At 44.5% G+C, this 20,099-nt stretch overlaps 1 protein-coding gene across 2 annotated transcripts; it reads left to right on the top strand.

Moving 5' to 3' along the window:
• The first annotated feature begins 131 nt into the window (after positions 1–131).
• On the top strand, positions 132–17,712 carry TEDC2 (tubulin epsilon and delta complex 2). 2 transcript variants are annotated; one of them, XR_009959966.1, is made up of 11 exons: positions 132–205; positions 283–381; positions 541–596; positions 1,090–1,774; positions 3,222–3,275; positions 5,245–5,329; positions 5,706–5,814; positions 6,053–6,154; positions 7,379–7,590; positions 10,020–10,216; positions 16,959–17,712. XR_009959966.1 is itself a non-coding variant. In XM_062588162.1 (10 exons), exons 1-10 carry the CDS (start codon positions 180–182, stop codon positions 10,164–10,166), a joined length of 1,575 nt encoding a protein of 524 aa, XP_062444146.1. In that variant the 5' UTR covers positions 132–179; the 3' UTR covers positions 10,167–10,237. The 2 variants fall into 2 exon arrangements, 1 of the variants encoding a protein (XP_062444146.1); XM_062588162.1 differs by lacking the exon at positions 16,959–17,712 and having other exon boundaries at positions 10,020–10,237.
• The last annotated feature ends 2,387 nt before the right edge of the window (positions 17,713–20,099 follow it).

Here is a 20,099-nt window from a genome sequence, read left to right as displayed (position 1 = left end):
AAACCTGCCTGCACAACAGCCAGCAGCTCTCACTGCTTATGGCCCTGCCAGGACCTGCGCTCGCCGGCGGCCCGGCTGCCTCCCGCCGCGCCGCGCCGCAGGTCCTGGCAGGGCCGTAAGCAGCGCGAGCGGCGGGTCCGAGTCGGCGGCCCTGCGCGGAGGCCGGGCGCCGCTGGCCCATGCTGCCTGCAGGCTGCGGCGGGCGGTGAGAGCGGGGCCGGGGCCGGTGGCGGGAAGGGAAGGGAAGGGAAGGGGCGGCCCTGACGGCGCTGCGCCTTGCAGGCTGGCGGCGGCGCTGACGGCGGCCCTGGACGACGGCGCCGAGCGGCGGCGGGAGCTGGAGCAGCAGGCGACGCGGGGCCGGGCCCTGCTGGGGCGCTGGTGAGTGCAGCCCGGGCGGGCGGCCGCCTGTCGGGGCCCCCGGGAGGCCCTGCCCGAGGCGGCGCCCGGGACCAGGAGGGAGCCCCCCCGGGCCGGGAGCCCAGCCTGTCGGTGTACAGCGCTGCTGGGTGTTGGCACTGCGTGTTTCACCCTGCCTAGGGACGTCGCAGAGGAGGAGCAGCGGCAGGCGGGCAGCAGCCCCAGCAGTGGGCAAGGTGAGCACTTTCGTCTTGACCTGGTGCCTCTCCGTGTCAGGCAGGTCCTTGGCCTGGCTGGACTCGGGCCAGCCCCGGTGTTAAAAGTTCTTCCGGTGCTCTGTATTGACCCGGAGCCTTCCTCTGCTTTTGCCTTCTGCTGGCTTCCTTGGTCTTAATTTGGAGTCGTGCCATGGTTATTGCGATCGGAGATGAAGCATCTGCAGGCCTGACCAAGACTCGGTGGTTGTCACTTGTTAGCAAAGGGATAGCTGGCTTGGGAGGACAGTCTTCTTCTCTGGCTCCCATCCATCCTGGGTTTGGGGGGTTTTGGCAAGCCTACCAGCATCCTCTGCGTAGGCACTGTAGGAGTGATGCTACAGGACACACGGCACTGTTTGATGGGTTCTGTTTCCTTCTGCAACTCCTGGAAGAGTGAGTCGTAGAAACAAATGGGGAAGATCCAGGTTTGGACTGCACCTTTCACCTTCTGATACATCCTCTCCTCTTGCAGAGAGCAGGCCTTCACCCAAAGAGCTGGAGAAGCTGGAGCTGCTGAACAGGGCCTTAGAGAAGGCATTGAAAGTCAGGAAAAGCATCCTAAAAACTCCGCTAGAGGCCCAGGGAGTTAAAGAAGGAGAGAAAACTGCAAATGAGGGACCTGCTCCCAAGAATACTCAAGTGCAGCAAGTGCCAGTATCTAGTGAGAGTGTTCCTGTGACTACCAAGGTGAGAGCTGTAAGCAAAAAGCCTACCTCTTCTAAAAAGCCCTCCTCATACCTGCTAGCAGCCCCTTATAAGACAGACCCAGTTGTGAAAAAAACGCATAAGAAAGTCCCAGCCAGATGTGTCTCTCAAGCTCCTAGAACAGCTGGGAAGAGCCCTTCAAAAGTGGTATCTTCCAAGCAAGCAAGGAGACATAGGCTAGCAGTCAGTGCCAGTAACCAAGAAGTCTGTGCTGCAGCTGAATCCCAAAAGACAACTGGCTTGTCCAAATGTGCCCTGCTTGAGCAGCAGAGTATCTCCATAGGGGATTCAGCCAGGGGAAAGAACTCAATAGCTGCTGGCAGGCAGCTATTTGATGCAGGGAAGGAAGGTTGTGGTTCCCTGGGAGAGTCCAGCAGAAAGGAGGACCATACAACTGAAGATGCTTTGGGAAGGAACAGCTCACCTCAGACAGACACCCTCCAGGAAAAGGGGTGAGTACTGAAAGATGAGCACCTTTGTTTTGCTGTGCTTGGCATATAGACTTGTGCATGTGCAAAGGCTGGCCTCTCTTCCACTGTTCTTTAGGACGCAGTTTGGCTTCAATGCTCCTCAGATCCCTTTCAGGGGAAGAATTCTTGCTGAGTAAGCATTTCCCTTATGAGGGGTTACTCATGGATGGCTAGGACTTCCAAAGTCTTTTAATTCAGATTTTGGATGTTTCATAGCTTGCTGTGACTGTTCTGGAAAGCTGGCTCAGAAAAATTTTCTTGACCTTTCCATTTCTTCTCAGTCCAATACCTGTTAAAGATTTTTTTTCACCCTTTCTTTTTTAACAGAGATGTATGTAATTTATAAACTATTTCTCTCTCAAGAAGAAAAAAGACATATGATCAATGCAGTTTGGAAAGATAGTATGTGTATTTAATACTTTTTATGAACATGCTGCTCATGTATAACTATACACATCAGTATTAACTAAAATGCAATTGTTTCAGGTGTTTAGTGTAATAAGAATTACAAAGTTGATGTTACTGAGATGCTTTGTGGAAAATAGCAAAGTAATACTTAGAAGACTGGCTTTGCATTTAAATCAGTCTGTCTTGTTCAAACAATTTCTGTATTCATTTCTATATGTTCTTCACTTTAAAGAAACAATGAAGTTCAGATCTAATATGTACTTACACCCAGAAAATGCTGAGAAATGGTTTTTGCACCTGCCACAACCCAACTCTTGGGTCAGTGAAGGGAGGAAGTTAACACTGTTCATGTACTCTTGGAATGGACACAGGACACTGAGTGACAGTTGCTGGGGGAACAGGAATCTGTATTCAAATATTTATTTACTTAAAATCCTAACTGTTGTCCTGCCTTCATAGTTTGCATGTGACTCTAGTTACATATAACTGCCAGCCCACATGTTTTTGCAATACAGATTAGGATTGATTCTGCTCTGGGATTGAGAGACCTATTCCCAGAGGAAGCTGAAATGTCCCTTTCCTGAGTTTTTCATGGTACTAGGCAAATCTATCATGCTCCAATGTGGCTGTGTAGTTAGGGGAGATCTGCTTGTGCCTGTGTCTGTAGTGATTATTGCTATTAGCTCCCTTGAAGATGTTACGTCCATGTACGTACTTGGCTTTGTCAGAGTTTTGTTCTCACCCACCACCGCTCACCTTTGGATGAACCTCTGACTGCTCATGGCAGGATATAAGAGCTCTTTCAAGAGACCTCACTGACATTTGTGAGATGAATGAACAGACTAATTCCCCTTCATCGTGGATATGATGAAGACAGTAGAGGATTCAGTTTCTAGGGTTGTTGCCGTCTTCCATGACAACTAAATTATGTAAAATTTAGACAGAACGACATTTTCTCTATTTGAAGGTGAGGCTCTGCTGCCCTCTGGCAGTCAGCATTGATGATTCTCCTATTTTGCAGATCCCGGCTGAAGTTTCCCCTTCCCTACAGGAAAGCCTATTCCAGGAACTCCAGGTAAGCCAAATTTGACCAGTCCTGTCCATAACTACCCTCTGCTTAAAGGCTATGAGGAGAGAGGCCAGATGGAAGGAGACCTGGCTGGTTACTGGGTCACAGCTGGGCACTGGCCCAGCAATGTGTCAGGCCTAAATTTGGAGCAGGAGGACTGATTCAATACAAGGTGTCTAAGCCAGGCTACTTCTGAGAGTATTAATTTTCATGTTACTCTAGCCCGTAGTTTCACATTTGTTTTCAGAGAGCTAATTCCTGATAATCACTAAGTTTAAAGATAACAGGGATGCTTTAATCACAGACTTAGCTTGACTGCAGAAGTATTTGGTGATACTATGTCTTAGCTGAACGCAAGAAACCCTTTGGGGTCCTGGTGTACCTTGTGCAATGAAACAAGTTTCCCGAGCTGTTGCTAACCTGAGCCCCCCAACTGGTGTACCTCTTTAGTCCAGAAGCAGTGTGACTGTGCTTGTGTGAGGCTGCATTCCTGCTTGATGTACTGTCTCAAACAGAGCCAGTTCTAGTGTTTCCGTACTGATGATGCAGAGAGTTGGCTTTGGTGAACTTGGTGCTTTAGTTTCTTCTCCATTGTTCTCAGTAAGGGTCTTTCATCACATCCTCTGGAAAATCTTACCATAGCTTAGCAGATTTGTCAATGGGACTTGTCCAGATTTTAAGCTTAAATATTGAATCTAGCTATATATAGCTCCTTGTGATATCCTCCAGAATTCCTCCTCCTCCTCTAGAGAGCTGTCACTTAGAGACCAATTTGTTAGTTACCCTTCAGCAAGTTTTAAAACTTGGTTCTGTTAATTTTCCCTTGTAAACCGAGCCCTTCAGCATCTTAATCACTCTGATGCAGTTTTAAATTCTGTGCTATTACTTTCAAATAAGCGACAAATTGAAAATAACCTTTGCTCTGAAGATCCCTTGTAGAGGGAATACATCTTGCCTTTTGTTCTTTCCTGTTCTGTTAATTTTGCTGTTTCTTTTCATAACATGCTTCTAAAAACTGCAGTTTCTATCACAGTTTAAAGGATCCATTATGAATCCTTTAAAAAGGATTCTGTGAGAAAAGACACATGGGCACTGGGTTAGACAGTCATGTACTGTGTAACTGTCTTAAACTTGTCCTGATGGCTCTCATTTGCTGTGGCAGGTTTGGGGAGAATGGCTGGGAGATGTTGGCTTTTTTCAGCAGTTCTTTAAGTAATGGATGGATTTGTAAATGAAATGTACTTCTCTGGTATCTCTCCATTATTTACTTTAAAATTTAGACTGTGTAAGGTCCTAGCCAACTTGATACTGTCTTTAAACCCCTGTGTTCTATTGAGTCCCTGATGCTGATGCACGGCTGACGTGCTGCTTGACAAACATACCACTGTATCCTAAAATAAGGGTTAAAGGAGAGTCTCAAGGATGTTTGGTTTATGAAGGAATTGCTGTCCTGAAAGCTAGGGTGAGAATTTGTCCTGTGTCTGCTCTACCATGGTAACTCCTGTATGCACACCTTTACTAATGAAGTAGATGTACAGAAGTGTAAATGGCTTATCTATTGTGAAAAGAAGGGAAGCTTTGTTACATATTCTATGGGATAAAAACATGATACGGGTTGCGTAAAACAGAATTGTTGAGGAGCTGTAAGTTCACACTCTGCTTAATTTATAGAGCTGTGTTGTCTGTTCTTACAGCTGTAAATCCTTCCCCTCAAAACAATTTGAAAGAAATAACATAGGTGTTTTGCAGTATCTAATACTTTCTGCAGGATGTCCTTGTTGATCTAATACTGGTTGCCAAAACTGTGGGGGAATAGCCAATAAAAAAAACTTTTTTTCTAGTAAAAGAAACAGGTGAGGCAGATGGTTGTATTTGAAGCATTGGTATGTCATATTGGTGTTTTGCAGATCATTACGAGCACTGTCTAGTACCAAGAGCGTAACTCCTCTGCTCCCTGTCCCTTTTGAATTTTAAGGGCTTGGGAGAATTATCGTCTCTGTCAGTCAAGTGCAGATACAGCAGCTGTGAGGAACCGTTTTATAGAGAGAATCCAGACAACTGTATCCTTTCTCAGCTACCATCCGTTCTAAGAGCATATGATGCAATACAACAGGCACTGGGCTCAAACCATCTCCAGGGTGTCCTTAGCTGGAGAGAGTTATTCCTCCAATAACAAGAGTTCAATCTGCATCTCCAGCATTTTTTTTTCTAGTGCAGATCTTGAATAGTCACAGTCCTGTTTGTCTGGATCAAAAGTTGAGAATGCTATGTACAGCTGTGCTGTCCTCAGCATGTTCCGTGCACTGACGTTTTGAGGGCTGCTTGTTCTCTGCCCCTGCCCCTCATTTTTATTATCTTGGCCCAGGGCTCAGGGTGGTGTACAATGTTATTTTATGTTGGTGCTGTGAAGCCTTCCTTAAGCTGCTGCTATTTGAGTTTTGTTCACCGATGCCAGCCTTCAGTCCTGCAGAGATAGAGGAGGATTTAAAGGTCCTACAGGATGTCCCCTCCCTTTTAAGCCAGTGTGTGGAAGCTGAGCATGCAGGTAAAACAATTAAAATAAAAGCAGGGAACAGAGGGGGAAATAAGATGATTCCAGCAGGCTCCAATTATGTTTGTCTTGTGTTCCTGACTGGTATGTGGTGGACTCAAGGGACAGGAGCGGGAACATTCTCTGCCCAAAGTGATGGCTGATTAACCCAAACCTGCCCTAGAAACCGATGTTTGGGGGAAGATTTCAGTATTATTATGCCTGCTAGCTTTACTCTGTGCTTCTCTTCTAGACCATCTCACACTGCAAAGAGAGTATGAAAGCCTTCTAACCCTGGAGGGTTTGCAAACCATAGCATCTCAATGCTTACATAAGCTGCAGCTTCTGCGAGAAGGTGAGGCCAGTCCCTGTTTCCTAGTCAGGTCAGAATGTGGCTAGCTATGTTTGAGCAGTAGTCTGGCATCACTGAGCAGAACAGTGTGTACCAACATAATTTTTCTCTTGGTTATCATTAATGGTAAAGTAGTATATAAAATCAGATCTGGTGGGAAGTGAAGCCATAGTATCTGTTTACCACTTACCTGTGTTCAGGAGAGGCTCTTAACTGAACACAAAGGTTGAACAGCTGCATTCAGAGGGTTGTGATCAGTGGCACAAAGTCTCATTGGAGGCCAGTAATGAGCAGTGTACCCCAAGGGTTAATACTGGATCCAGTACAGACTGTATAAAATCTTCATTAATGATCTGGATGATGAGGCAGAGTGTACCCTCAGCAAGTTTGCTGATGATATGAAACTGGGTGGGGTGGCTGATGCACTGAAGGGTTGTTCAGAGGGACCTCAGCAGGTTAAAGAGATGAGCAGACAGGAGTCTCATGAAGTTCAGCAAAGGGAAGTGCAAAGTGCTGCACCTGGCAAGGAGTAACCTCAAGCACCAGTACAGGCTGGAGGCCAATCAGCTAGAAAGCAGCTCTACAGAAAAGGACCTGGGGATCCTGGGGGACAATAAGTTGACTAGAACCAGTACTATGCCCTTGTGGCAAAGGGATTGGAGCATCTGTTTTATGAGGAAAGGTCGAGAGAGTTGAGATTGTTTAGCCTGAGCAAAAGAAAGTTCAGGGAGGATATTATCAACGCGTAAAAAATACGTGAAGGGAGAGAGCAAAAAAGACAGGGCCAGACTCTTTTCAGTGGTGCCTAGTGACAAGATGAGAGGCAGTGGGCACAAACTGAAACATAGGAAGTTTTGTCTGAATGTAAGAGAACACCTTTTTTGCTGCAAGGGTGGCTGAGCTGTCACACACATTGCCCAGAGAGGCTGTGAAGTCTCCATTCTTGAAGATATTCAAAAGTTTTCTGGACGTGGTGGTCCTGCTGGAGCAGAGGGGTTCAACTAGATGATTTGCAAAGGTCCCCTCCAACCCCAACTGTAGAGGGAGCTGAGAGACTGCATACCATGGCTTAACATGTCCTGATTGTACTGTCTGTGGGGGGCTTACCCTGACTAATATAATGTCTTTAGTCATTCATTTGCAGGAACAGTAAGTAGATCCCAAATTCTGAAAGTATAGATCTAACTTACATACTCCTGCCTTCTACCAATTCTTCCATCCTGACAGCTGCAGAGTCCCAGATGAGGCTGTGTCCAGACTGCAATGGGGATGCAGGAAGCTGCTGTCCAGACTATGTTCCTCCTACGGGTCAGGCATGTGGCAGTACAGGTGTGTTGGCTGTGCCTCTCCTCTGTTACTCCAGTTTCCAGGAGCTGAGGGACCTGTTTGCCTTGAAGATGCAAGTATCAATGCTGAACCAGGAAATTGCCATACAAAAGGTGAGTTAAGGGCATTAGTGCTCTCCGTAGAGGTGGAGAAGGGCGATAATAGTGCAACAGCTGGCTGGTCTTGATGGGAGAGCAGCAACCCAGCAAACTCTCCCAATGATGTTTCTATGTTTATACCTGATGTCCAAGTCCTGCCAGTGCCTCACTTACTTTATAGAAAATAGACTTATTTTTCTTAATGCCAGAGCAGATGGCTTTAAATGTCTGACCTACTCCTCCTTAGTCTGGGCCATGACTTCCAAGTGAGTTACAACATACTTCTAGTATTTGTTTTTAACTAATTGAGGCTAGGAAAATTGGATCATTTTTTGGTTATTATTATGGAGTTCGACAGTGACTGAGTTCGTTACTAATGCCTGGAGATCCTTTTTAGCAGCCTGTTACAGCTCATAGGGCACCCACTCTCTCATCCTCTCCTACTTGACCTCTTTGACTAGTGAGTTTCTCTGCAGGCTGTTCCTGTCCTTTGAATCTCAAGCAACTGTGCTGTGCTGCTAATCTTGACTTTACCTTTTTCAGACAGTAAGAACATGATAGGAGGTCAGTCTCTCCACTGATCTGAACGGTGTGTTTGCTACACAGGGATCATTTACTCTTCTCAAACTACAAACAGTAAAGGGTAGAAATGATCTGTGAAATCACATCTACCCTCTGCCTGTGACCTACCCTTTACCATTGACCTGAATGACGGAAGCACTGGAAAAGCAATTTTTTACAAGCCAAGGAAGAGTTACTAGTATCTGACTGCACTTCTCCCTATGGCTGAAGATGTCCTGTGTGAAGGCAGGCAGCAAAATTTTATCACTGAACCCTTGAACTATGAATTGTGGGGTTTTCCCTTTTACTTGCTCAAAATACAGTAGTGACCAAAGCCTTCTGTCTGGATGCTGTGTTGATAGGCTGTATTCCCTCCACACATGTATCTATAGACAGGTACTTTGTACTGGGCAAGCTCTGAATATCTGAAGTAGCCCTATGCAGACTGTGCAAGACAGGTGAAATTCTTGGGAGAGTTAAAGTGAATAGATTTGGTACAGGATATATCTCCTGGGTTGGGAAGAACTCACATACTTCTGGGCCAAGCCTGTCCATTGCCTTTCTGTGGAGGAATGCCAAGAATCACAGAAAGACCTGTTGACTCTTAGACTGTCTCTGATGGTGAAGGTCTGTTTCCCCTGTTCTTATGCATCAGAGGCAGACCAAGCGGATGGAAAAGAGAAGGGGTTTTCTCTTAGGAAAAGGAGTGGTGTAGCACTTCATGTGCCAATTTTCCCCTTAGGTAGCTCTTCATGTTTACAGATTTTAAAAATCTTTCCAAAGATTAACAGCTGTGTCCTGTCGCCTACAGACTTACAGAGAACAGGAGAGGGAACCCACAACTTCTAGCTCCCTGCAGGTGTCTTGTACTTCATTCTGTTTAGTTCTTCCTATGTTTCCACTGCTGAAGCATGCTTTAAGAAATGCAACTATCACATGCAGTTCATTGTCTGCTCTTCTCATGATAGGTTCTAATGTACAGACTGCTTAGAGTTCAGTAGCAGACGCCAGTTAGAAAAAAGAAAAAAAAAAAAAAAAAGGAAAAATAGTCCCTGGAACTTTAAGCAGAAGGTGGTGGGGTTTGGAGTTGTCTGTGTAGAGCAAAATGCTTTTCCGAGAGTTAATTCAAGAGTGGAGAATGAAAGGCTTGTTTTCTTCCTCTGACAGCAAGTTCTCTTGTGCTTGAGTTATCAGTCACAGTCATCATCCTAGAACTTTGAGCTGTAAATTATGCCAAGAAAGGCCAATGAGTCCTTTGACAGTGTGAACTGACATTACAAACTAGGCTTAATAAGCCAGAGGCTGGGGCAGGGAATGTAGGACTGCTTTAGCATCCCCAGTAAGCTGTGCTGCCAGCGAGGGGTGCAACTTTATTTGGTATGGGTTGGGGTTGGCTGGTTGCACATCTGTCCTGTATTAGTGTAACCAAAATGGGAAGTGACAAGAACAATCATAAGCGAAGAGTTGAACAGTGCTGTGTAAAGCTGTCCACTGTGTGCTGACAGACCTCTCAAAGAGGCATCTTCATGCACATTTACCATCAGCTTCCCATAGGAAGCTGATCTCATCCCAGCGCTGGGCCGTTTTTGCAGTTGCAGTGCCATCAGAGATAGTGGAGGAAAAGCACTACCATTTATCCTGCATATTTAGGCATACTGAGTGACTGCTGGTGTACTTTAGTGAGCAGAGGATGAACAACTCCACTATTGTTAAATATGACAAAAGAAAGTCATCATCTACCAATTAGCATATTATTACTCATAATTTTTTGCTTCGATTTTGCTTCTTTATGCAGCCACTTCACTTCATGGAGTCTTAAAAAAAAAAAAAAGAAGAGGACTCTGGTTCGACTCTGGTGACGTATCTCCTTTGCTTCTGTTCAGGTCATGATGGCAGAACTCCTGCCTGTTTTGGAATCCAGACTTCACCCAGAGGCTTCTGCAGTTCAGCTGTATCGGGCAATTTACACACAGCTCTGTGAAGGTGGCAAGCGATTCCCTGTGCTGGTGAGAGATGAGCTGGCAGAATGATTCTGTGTGACCCTCCTGCTGGCCATTCATACAACCAGAGGCAGTTCTAAGTAATAAATCTTTTCTATTAATTTTTGCTCTGCCTGTTTGTCAAACTAAAGAAAATTAAATTTCACATTTTTGTTTTTCTTTCTTTTTAAATCCTCTTAGAATTTGCCAACTCTGAGGCTCTGTGAAACCCCTCCAGGGTTTCCATGGATACTGGTGTTGGGTTTTCTTCTAAAGTCTGTCTCTCCGGCTAGCTCTAGATTCTTAACCTCTTCAGCTGTAACAGACTTCTATAGTTAGTGTAGCTAGCAATAAAACATAATTTAGACTGTTGGTAAGATAGCCACACTGTGGTAAGGTGCAACTACGCAGCAACTGAAATTTTGGAGAACCTGAACTACTGTTTCCTTACTGTTGTATTTACTACCTGGCACATAATTAGCATTGTGGTACTTGCTAGCTAGTATTCACCAGCTAATAGTATTATTGATGTATTTACACATACAAGCCTAGACCACATGTGTTAATGCCTCATTGGCACTCCTCTGGTTTGCAAGTAACTCTTTTGAGCAGGGTGGGTACCTGGACCTCTGTCCAGTTGGAATCGCTGCTTTCTGTTAGCTGTCAGTCACATTGCTGCTCAGTTCAGGGCCCCTTCAGGCAGCTTCCCAACTTGACAGGTTCTTTTATAATTACTTATAACTGAAATGCCTTCATTGGATCATTTTAGCTTGCTACTCTGCCTGAGATGGTGGTCTAAGTAGGGATGGGTTATCCACGCTTAGAGAAAAGATGTTTCCAAAATCCAGATGCAGCAGAAAGGGCTGATAAAGCAGCCCAGTAGATGGCACTCGGCCCTCTGTGTTATTGCTGAACCAGAGCCAGTTTGTGCTGGAGGAACAGTCCTTCAGGACGCAATATCCTGGCCACTTCTGAAAAATACGGATCCTATTGCAATTCTGACCTTGCCAACGTGGTGTAAATACAGCTTCGGTTCTTCCTGGTGTCTTAAGTCTTCACTTGCAATTGCTAGACCCCACGCAGTGTTATGGGGCAATTAAAAGCAATGCTTTAGGGTCATGTGGAATGCCTCTGCTTGTGAGCATTACAAGGTCCATTAGAGAAGGGCCGCTGTGTGCCGTTGCTGAGTTTCTACTGCTTATTATACTTTGACTTGCACTGAATCTCTTAGCTGGGCTAGAACTGCTTACTCAGAGGGATTTTGCTCTTAAAACAATGACCAATGCCAGCATTGTTTTCTTTCAGTTTTTTTTCAGGGCAGGAGCAACAGTTGTGTCACTTCCAAATGTCTGGCATTTTTCTAGCGTCTCAGGAATCAATGAAAACTATCCGAATGTCGGATGAAAATCACATCTGTTACTTCCAGTGAGTTTTATATTGCATTCAGATCTTGGTAGGCAGTCAGTATTTGATTTCCTATGGAACGTGTGGTCAGGGCAGCTCTGACGTGTACAGCCGGAGTATCTACCAGCCACCCTTCACTGAAGAGCTGTGCGAGCAGGAATATCTACTTGACAGTCTGATGTGTTTTATCTAAATGCTCGTTCTCTTTTTGTTTATTTTTTTTCTTCTGCATTCATTTGAGGAGGCGTGTGAATAGCTGGGTGTCAGGACAGATACAGTGCTGAGCTGCTGTATGGGACCTTTTGGTTTTTTTCACAGCCTTGGAAAAAGTAGTGGTTTAGCATGAATGTATAGGTAAAACAGAGAAGTCTTGTTCCAGATTTCTTTCTTGCCCCAGCCCCAAAGCCTGCATTCTCTGTCTGACTAGACTTGTGCCTTTGCAAGGCATATGAATGTAGCTATATGCATGAAAGTATGGTAATTCATTTGAAATCTGAGACGAGGAGGAGAAACTGGAGGCTTTTCAGTATTAGATAGATGCTACTGGGAGTCACATTTATCTAGCTTTGGGGGAGTTGTTACAAGCTGCTTGTGTGTGAAAGGTACAGAAGGAGAAGTATGGAAACCTGAAAGACAAAGTTACCTTCCCTACTACAGAATTGTGTGGCGCAGTTTGATTGAGCGTGAGCTGGCTGGGCTGTTTGGCAGGAGCTGCCCTGCCAGTGCGAAGGGCTGCGCTCAACAGCCGTCATACTGCTAAGGTGGGGAGGTCCAGGTCCTGCTAAAGCCCAGTTTGGGTGCTTAGCCTTCATCCTTGGGGCATGTGAGCTCAGGAAGCCTGGGGGCAGGGGAGTCAGTGCAGCGGTGCCTGATTGTGGATTAGGAGGAGGCACATTTGACAATAAATTACTGGCCTATAGCACAGGGCCTGAGTTGCAGAAGACTTGAGGTTCGGGTTTGAGCCTCCTCTCTCCTGGGCTGGAAGGAGCATGTGAAAGCTCTGGGAAGGAGTTTGGCCTCCTTCCACTCTGCAGCATGCAGAAGTCTTGCCTTGTTTGCACCTGCACATCTGGGAAGACTGTCCTGCGGGCAGTAGTCTGATTGGTGCTGGCATAGTAAAATCTCTTGATTAAAGGACTGCTTATAAGAACAAATACTCTGCCTCCTAAATTAACATGCTTGTATGCCAGGGACATCAACATTTACATGTTTGACTGAATTTTTCAGATGCCATTTGCTATTGTTGGTTATTGCGCTGTTATCCCCAACTTGTCTCTCTAAGGGCTGCATGAGCTGTGGAGCATCTGCTTCTTCACTCAGAGTAGTCTGGGGAAAACTGGCGGTAACTTTAATAACACAACAAGAACTACACAGATGTGAAAAGAGTGTGAAAAAGCAACTGAGCCCACAGACTTGAGATCTCATGGGGAGGAACTGTTACACGCTTAAAAGGCAAATTGAAAATATAAGAGGGGTATAGAATGGGAATGCAGCTTCCAGTATGATGACTGGCAGGTATCTGGTTGGGTTTGCCTCTGCATGTGTGATGTGGTTTCATTACTCTTCCTACACCATATGAAAAGCATTTTATAACTTTCATAAATGTCTAAGACCTTAAATTATTTGCATGACTCACTTATCTCTGCTACAGCACAAGACTCATTTGAAATGAGGTATGAAGATTCAATAGCAGCCTAACTCAGTGTTGGGAGGTGTCTCTTTTTTGATACCAAAGGTGCAAGTATTATAAAAAGAAATGACTCTGGTGCATCGTACTGAGATGGAGAAAAAAATAAAAGACAGAAATGGGTTGTTGCAATGTCAGTGAAATAAATACATAAAATACTCAGTATGTTCTGAAAGAGATGGATGATGTCCATGTTGTGTAGACATGAGCTGTGACAAAGCACAGCGAGGGTCGAAGATAAGTAATATCTCTCCTCTTCCTTCTTTGTCCACTGTAGTGGAGCATTAGTGTTCTTAATATTATGCTATTCAAGTACATGAAGCTGGATCCTGGGAGGTGGCACTCTGTTCTCTTTTCATTTTCTTTCCCAAATCTGTGATATTAAGGCATTTGCTTTAATGTCTACTCTAGTTTGCCTTTTCCACCAGCTTCCTTCCTTTACTTCTATTTTAGATGAAATAGAAAATTTCATCTAAATTTCCTTTAGAGAGGGAATAAAAGCCTTTCCCGGTAAGCAGCAAGGCAAATCTCATCCATAGTGATGTATGTGTAGCACAGGCTAGAATTTGGAGAGGCAAAATTGAAGGCATCCCTGGCAATAACTGAGTTTCATCAATGAGCAGGTTAAGTTAAACAAAAGAGAGCTGAAATGAGGGCAGCCGCCAAACTCCCTCTGCAGATAATAAATCTGTTGCCAGTAATGTTCTCCAAATTAACCCGCTGTATGACTTTCAGAGAGCAGGTTGCTTACCAAAAACACTGCATGTTGTGGAGTCCGTCAGCACGAACATCTCAATTTGCCATTTATTGACTAGTGAGTACTCCATCATGTCAGTCTAGGACTGTTAGAAATTGTAGCATTACTGAAAAGGGCTAAGAATTTCTTGGGTTTTTTGGAGAGAAAACTTCTACTTGAAGTAGAAGTAATGAGAGGGTGCGAAGCCTGCTGAGTCTACCAGCCGTGGGTAACAGGAATTGCACGTCCATTTTCAGTCGTAAAACGGAGACTGATGTTAAGATATTTCAAATGTCTTTTAGCTCGGTTTTACCACATTAAGCATATACACTGGGTCCAGCACAGGGAATATCTGGTTTCACTGGAAACTTCCTTGTCCTCCTGCATTTCGGAAGAAAACAAGTCCCTAATTGTAGCTCAGTGCAATGTGCAAGCAATTCATTGAATAGGTATTAACATTCCTGTTATCCACCATGCAGATCGAATGCTGTTTTTGTAACATCAAAAACATCATCCAGAAGAACTATCTGCTTTGATTTTAATTTGTGAAGAAAGAAGAGTTTTAGCATTGTAATCGCAAAAAAAAAAAAAAAACCAAAAAAAAAAAAAAAAAAAAAACTATTGCTTGATAATTAACCTGAGCCCAGTTAGGAAGAAGAGGGCAGGGACTGGTGTTCCTCATATGCCAGAATATAAAGCTGATAAAAGAGAAAAAACATAGAAGAGAGTTTTGAACTTATCTCAGAAGGAGAGACATTACAGTAATGGGCTATTTAGACACACCAACGGAGATGTTTGTCTTATTTTTAGACAAGATGAGCAAGATGAAGATTGGACCTGAGGATGGTAAAGTTTGCACATCCTTGTAGCAACCTGCTGATGTTGGAATTCAGACAATGTGTGTTCTCTGAGGATCTTGCCTACTTGCTTTTTGCTTTGATGCTAAATATCAGAATATGCAATCTATTCTTTTTTGGTATGAATCGTATTCAGGGCGTATTGACGATAAATCTTGCTTTTGAAATTATTAGGCAACTCGCTGCCTTCCCAAGAGCTGTGGGGCTCCTGCAATTCCCGTTGTCTTTAGGAGAAAATGAGCATCCAGTGCCAACTAGTCACTCGTACACATAGGAGGTGAGAACATGAGAGTGATAATTAAAAGAGAAAAGAAAAAGGAAAAAAAAAACTACCTTTTAAAAATTAATGATCCCACTAACACTTTACAGTGCTTTAATGATAATTGCATTCTGGCTGGTATAATTGTACAGTGGGACAGAATTCAAGTTGCTGGAAGCAGAGATAAATTAGGTATAGCTGTTTTCATATTTTAACAAGTTTGGACTCCATATGAATTTATATGTAACTATATCTTTCTCTGAGCTTTTGCTTTTGCAAAGCCGTTAGATTCAATCGAATTGCTGGGATGAGCAAACCTTTGCTGATTTGAATCACATGTGCTCGCCTTTATTCCTCACGCTACCTCTTTGCAGAGCCTGAGTGCTGCTGTCTCCATTTACGGAGAGTAATTCGGTTTTGCTTATGACGAACACAAATTGCATTAGTTCGTTCTTAAAACCCACTAATTACAGTAAAATAGCCTCCTTTAATGCACTCAGATTATTTCTTATCCGCTAGCCTTAAAAAGAAGTGTGCATGCCCTATGAGTCAGATCAAGTTCAGCTTGGTTGTGCACGTTGCGCCCTGTTTAATATTTGAGACCTGGAAAATACTTTATGAACTGCGTGCTCAGAACTGATAATCCTGTGTATTTCTGTTGTATTGCTTTCTTTTTTTCTTTTCCTTTTTTTTTTTTTTTTTTTTTTTTTAGATGTAGGCGCTTTTTGCAAAGTTGCTGTTTGCAAAACAGCTGTTAGTTAGCGCTTTCCATGTTTATGCCTCTTACCTGGTTTCACCATTATTTGTGTTGAGGGTTTGGCTGTATGTTGTGTTCTGATGCTGGGCGGTCGGTTATCTGAGTAAGGCACACTATCGTGTTCAGTGTCGGCAAAGAGAGAAGTAAAAGCCGAAAGCACGAAGGGAGCATCAGGAAATATGCAGTAGGAAGCAACTTGGCTAAAAAAGGATGGGCACTATGGAAAATTCTCCTCCTCCGTATGGAGGAGGAGAGCTCCTCTGCGTATTTGAAAAAGCAACGTGGCCTTCTTGCAAGACGCGTGAATCTCCGATTTCCAAAGCCATTGCTCTTTCTTTGGCAGTCGTCGTTGCTCATCGTTGAGCTCAGAGGCTCAGCGGCCTCTGAGGGCAGTTGGTGGGCTGGTCATGGATCCTCCTCCGGTGTTTAGCAACTTGCAGTGACGGGAGATGCTCCGGCAGGGCTCACCCAGCATTAATGGAACTTAACATTAATGGAACCACTCAAAATTTAACCATGTCTTTGCTCGAATTGTTTCAAAGGGTGGGTGCAACCATAACGTAAATGGAAGTGTTGAAGAGTTGTGCATGTGCGTGAGACCCGCTGATGCTGCAAGGGGTGCATGGGGTGTGCACACTCCTTTTCGTAGCACTTCCCTCCAGTAACCCCAAACGTGATCATTTCCTCTTTCAGGCAACCCCACTCCCTCCTGTAACATTTGCAGCTTTTCGACACTTAACTGTTCTTTTGTATTTAGGTAAATTTTTGTTCCTAGAAGACGCATGACGCTTGGGCCCAGTGTGGCAGTGGACTGCAACACAGGTGTTCACAATGTATCGACTTGCTCTTGTCATGCTGCAAGTGTCTATCGTTGCAGTTGCACTTTCTTTATCAGAGGTGACAGTTGTGGAATAAATAGTTGTTCACTGTTTCCTTTCATAATTTTAGTTTGTGGCTCGTGCATTAACTGTTATATACATCCAAGCACTGTAGAGTTATTAATTTTCTAACAGAACCATACATTGGAATATCTTAGCCCTTAAATTTTTATATATATATTTTAAAATTCATCTGTGTGATAATCAATGCTTATGAAGTATTGGTATGGTTTTTCAAACAACTTACTGTGCTCTTTGTTCACAGCACACCTCTCATTAGCTTCAGCATTGTGAATTTGCAGAATTTCTGAAAATCAGACCGCAGAATACAGAATTCTACATCCTGAAAATGAGAAATGCTGGGCACGCGCAACTGTTTTTCCTTGATGACCGATGCAGGGATATACGTGAATTTTGTAACAGAGGAAGAAATGTTCTCTAGAGTAGCATTTGATTAGCTTTGCCCTAAAATGTTATTTGTCCTACCGGATGATATTTCCTGTTCTTGTTTCTAAGCCTGTTACCTTCTAGTTTCTGGAAGAAATAAGACACAGTTCCTCCATGTAGAAACCCTCTGTCCTATGCAGTCAGGATCACATCGCTGAGTGCTTTCGGTGTAGGTATTTCTGAATCCAATCTGTGAATTCTTAATATTTTCCTTTGGCCTCCAAATCATTTTGGCTTTCAGTAACCTACTAAACTTTTAACCTTTTCAAAACTGTCAGGAGGACATGGAATTGCCTTCAGTACCTCACTCCTCTCCTGGGCCTCCCCACTTGCTGCTGATGGTGGTTGGCATCATATTTGATTCTGAACTTTCTTATTTAAGAATGGAGTAATTAATCTGTTTTCAGCTCATCTTGGCTCCCTTATCCTTTCTTACTTCCAGTTTATTTCCCTTGAGGAATCTGGAATTCTTGCTCAAAATACAAGCTTTTCTAAGCCCATCAGACCCATTAACACTCTGTTTTTTTCCCGCACCTCTGAAGCTGACAATCGCAGGGATTTCTGTTCCCAGGTTGTTTTGGACTCCAGTGGTGTTCCTGATACCTGGACTTCAGGAGTCCATTGGAGGGCACCACAGCATGGCTCTGATCCTTCATCTCCTGCAGCATCTTTGCTGTGTTGGGGGTGAGAGGAGCAGTCCTGCTGCCCAATCCATCACCAAGACACTTGGAGATGGGTCAGCAGAGTCAGCAGGAGGTGTGTGTAAGGTGGATGTCATCCATTTTGGCTTCTGCAATGTGAGTCATCCACTCCCAGCTGTGCTCTTCTCTCCCTCTGCAGAAAGAGGGAGGGAGATGCATGAGAACATCTCTCCCTTTCTGTTATGAAAATTATACCCTTAGGTTAGTCACAGAAAGAAAGGAGTGGGGAGGAGATGAGCTGAATGCCCAGGTGGGATCTGTCAACCCCACAGAAGTGGCATGAGAAGCAGATGGCAACTTTGTACAGATGGTTTATATACTTTGATGAACAAAGTTTCCCAGGGGTGACCCTGTCCCTGAATGTTGTGCAGGGCTGTTCTAATGCTGTTGATTTTTTTCTGCATTTCCATTCAAAATAGGGGGCAAAATGGTACGATCTTATAATGTATACCCTTTACACCTCTGCTATTGCTATTTAACTATTTAAAGAAAGCTTTTTAAAAAAAAATGTCAGAGAGTCAAGCTTGGGATTTTAGTGGGTTCGCAAGCAAATGTAGTGATATCCCTGGAGGGCTTGCTCTTCCGATTTGAGGAGCTATGATGGTGTCCATGATTTGGGGATGCTGGGAAGGTGACTCCTGGTGCTAGTGGGCAAAATCTCCTTCTCTTTGCTAGGCTGATGTCCTCGTGGCTTTGCAGTCCTCTTTCTTCCTGTTGCACTCTGGAGGAAAAGAGCTTCTGCTTCATGGTGGGAGCAGGGATGGCATTTCTCTGCAGGCTTGGAGTGCTGACAGTGCTGCTCTCAGTCTCAGTGTAGACAACGTCAGTGGGTGTCACCAGGCCACTTGTGCAGAGAAGGCCTGCTAAGGTAGCAGAAAGGTCCTTCAAAGTGAGTTTTCAGAATAAAAACATCCCTGCGGCTCTCACAAGGTGTCCTGAGAAAGCAGACCAGAGGAAGCATCTCCCACAATCCAGAATGGGCTTGTTTCATCACCATCAGGATGAAATCACCAGAGCAGCTTAATGTAGAAGACCAAAATGTTTTCAGAGGGCCCAGAAGGTGCCCTCACCAGGTTGCTGCTGTGGGAGCTGCAGATGATTGACAACAGGTCAGATGAGCAGCCAGAAAAGGAGAAGGAAGGAGTCATCTTGCACAAAAGTTGAAATTGAAGGTATTGCAGAAACTTCGTCACACCTTTGCCCATTGTGTTTTTCCAGAACATATTTCATGGATTAAACTGAAATGTAGGTTAGTGTGATAGCTCTTGGGAAAGTGGAGGGACAGGAGGCAGGGATTTGGAGCTGTACCTCTGCCAGCTCCTTTGCATGCATACTCCTCTTCCATGAGAATGGCAAAAGACACGTTGAAGCCAAGGCTCGTATTGATTTCTGGGCATTTTGAATCAGACCTTTAAAGTAAATGGATTTGGATTATTTTTTAGCACCCGTGGGACTACTGCTTTCCCTCCTGCAGCCCACACAATACATGAGCAGGAACATGAAGCAAATTCAACTGCTTTCCCTCAAAAATGTTCTGTGGAGTGCATATTTCCTATATTGTTAGTGCACATGGACTCAGCTATGTTGAATGAATATCTATTAATAGCAACATACCCCTCTTAAAAATGCTCTGTCCCCGTTGTGAGCCTCCTGCTCTCCTGGATTGCTTTCTATACGAGAAAACATAATTCTTACTGTCTCCGTTCTCTCCGAACGGCTCTAATTAAGGCTGTGAGTTTCCCTTTGTAGTGTCAGGACTATTGATTGTTTTAGCAGGTCTTCTCCTGGCATGTTGCCTTTCTTGCAGCTAGGAGAAGTGGGTGTCATTCCTTGAAAGAGTAATCACTGTTGGGTGGAGGAGCTGGGAAGGTTACTGAGCCCAGAAGGCAGCATCACAAGTCATGACTTGAGGAGACCTCAGCAGGGCTGTGACACAAGTTTCCAAAAAGCAACAGAAACCAGTGCAACTTGGGACTGGCAGAAACAACACCAACAGCCTTTGCATGCTCAGCAGTAGCTTGCGCTCAGCCAGGAGTGGTGCAGCCTGAGAACGAGCCTTCCTGCGGGAAGGGAGTCCTGCCAGACGATGCCAAGTCAACGTTCTCAGAGGCGGAAGCACTTTGCTCTTCTATAGAGTAGTCAGTGGGGGCACCGGGAGTACAAGTCCCTGCACACGGACCTGTTAATAGATCCTGACACTTCGTGGGAGGAATTACCTTAAGGACATGTCATTCTCTAGATCCACTCAATCTCTAGCA

Source organism: Rhea pennata, chromosome 15 (genome assembly GCF_028389875.1).
Source record: "Rhea pennata isolate bPtePen1 chromosome 15, bPtePen1.pri, whole genome shotgun sequence".
Lineage (NCBI taxonomy): Eukaryota > Metazoa > Chordata > Aves > Rheiformes > Rheidae > Rhea > Rhea pennata.
Note: the sequence above shows the minus strand (reverse complement) of the source record. Positions and strands in the feature narration are given on the sequence as shown.

What these genes read in the sequence shown, in the direction of transcription:
- TEDC2 (XM_062588162.1), top strand. Translation starts at nt 180, where the DNA reads ATGCTGCCTGCAGGCTGCGGCGGGCG. An exon ending in GCCTATTCCAGGAACTCCAG is followed by an intron (nt 3,276 to 5,244) that starts GTAAGCCAAATT and finishes TTGAATTTTAAG; the next exon opens with GGCTTGGGAGAATTATCGTC. An exon ending in GCTGCAGCTTCTGCGAGAAG is followed by an intron (nt 6,155 to 7,378) that starts GTGAGGCCAGTC and finishes CCATCCTGACAG; the next exon opens with CTGCAGAGTCCCAGATGAGG.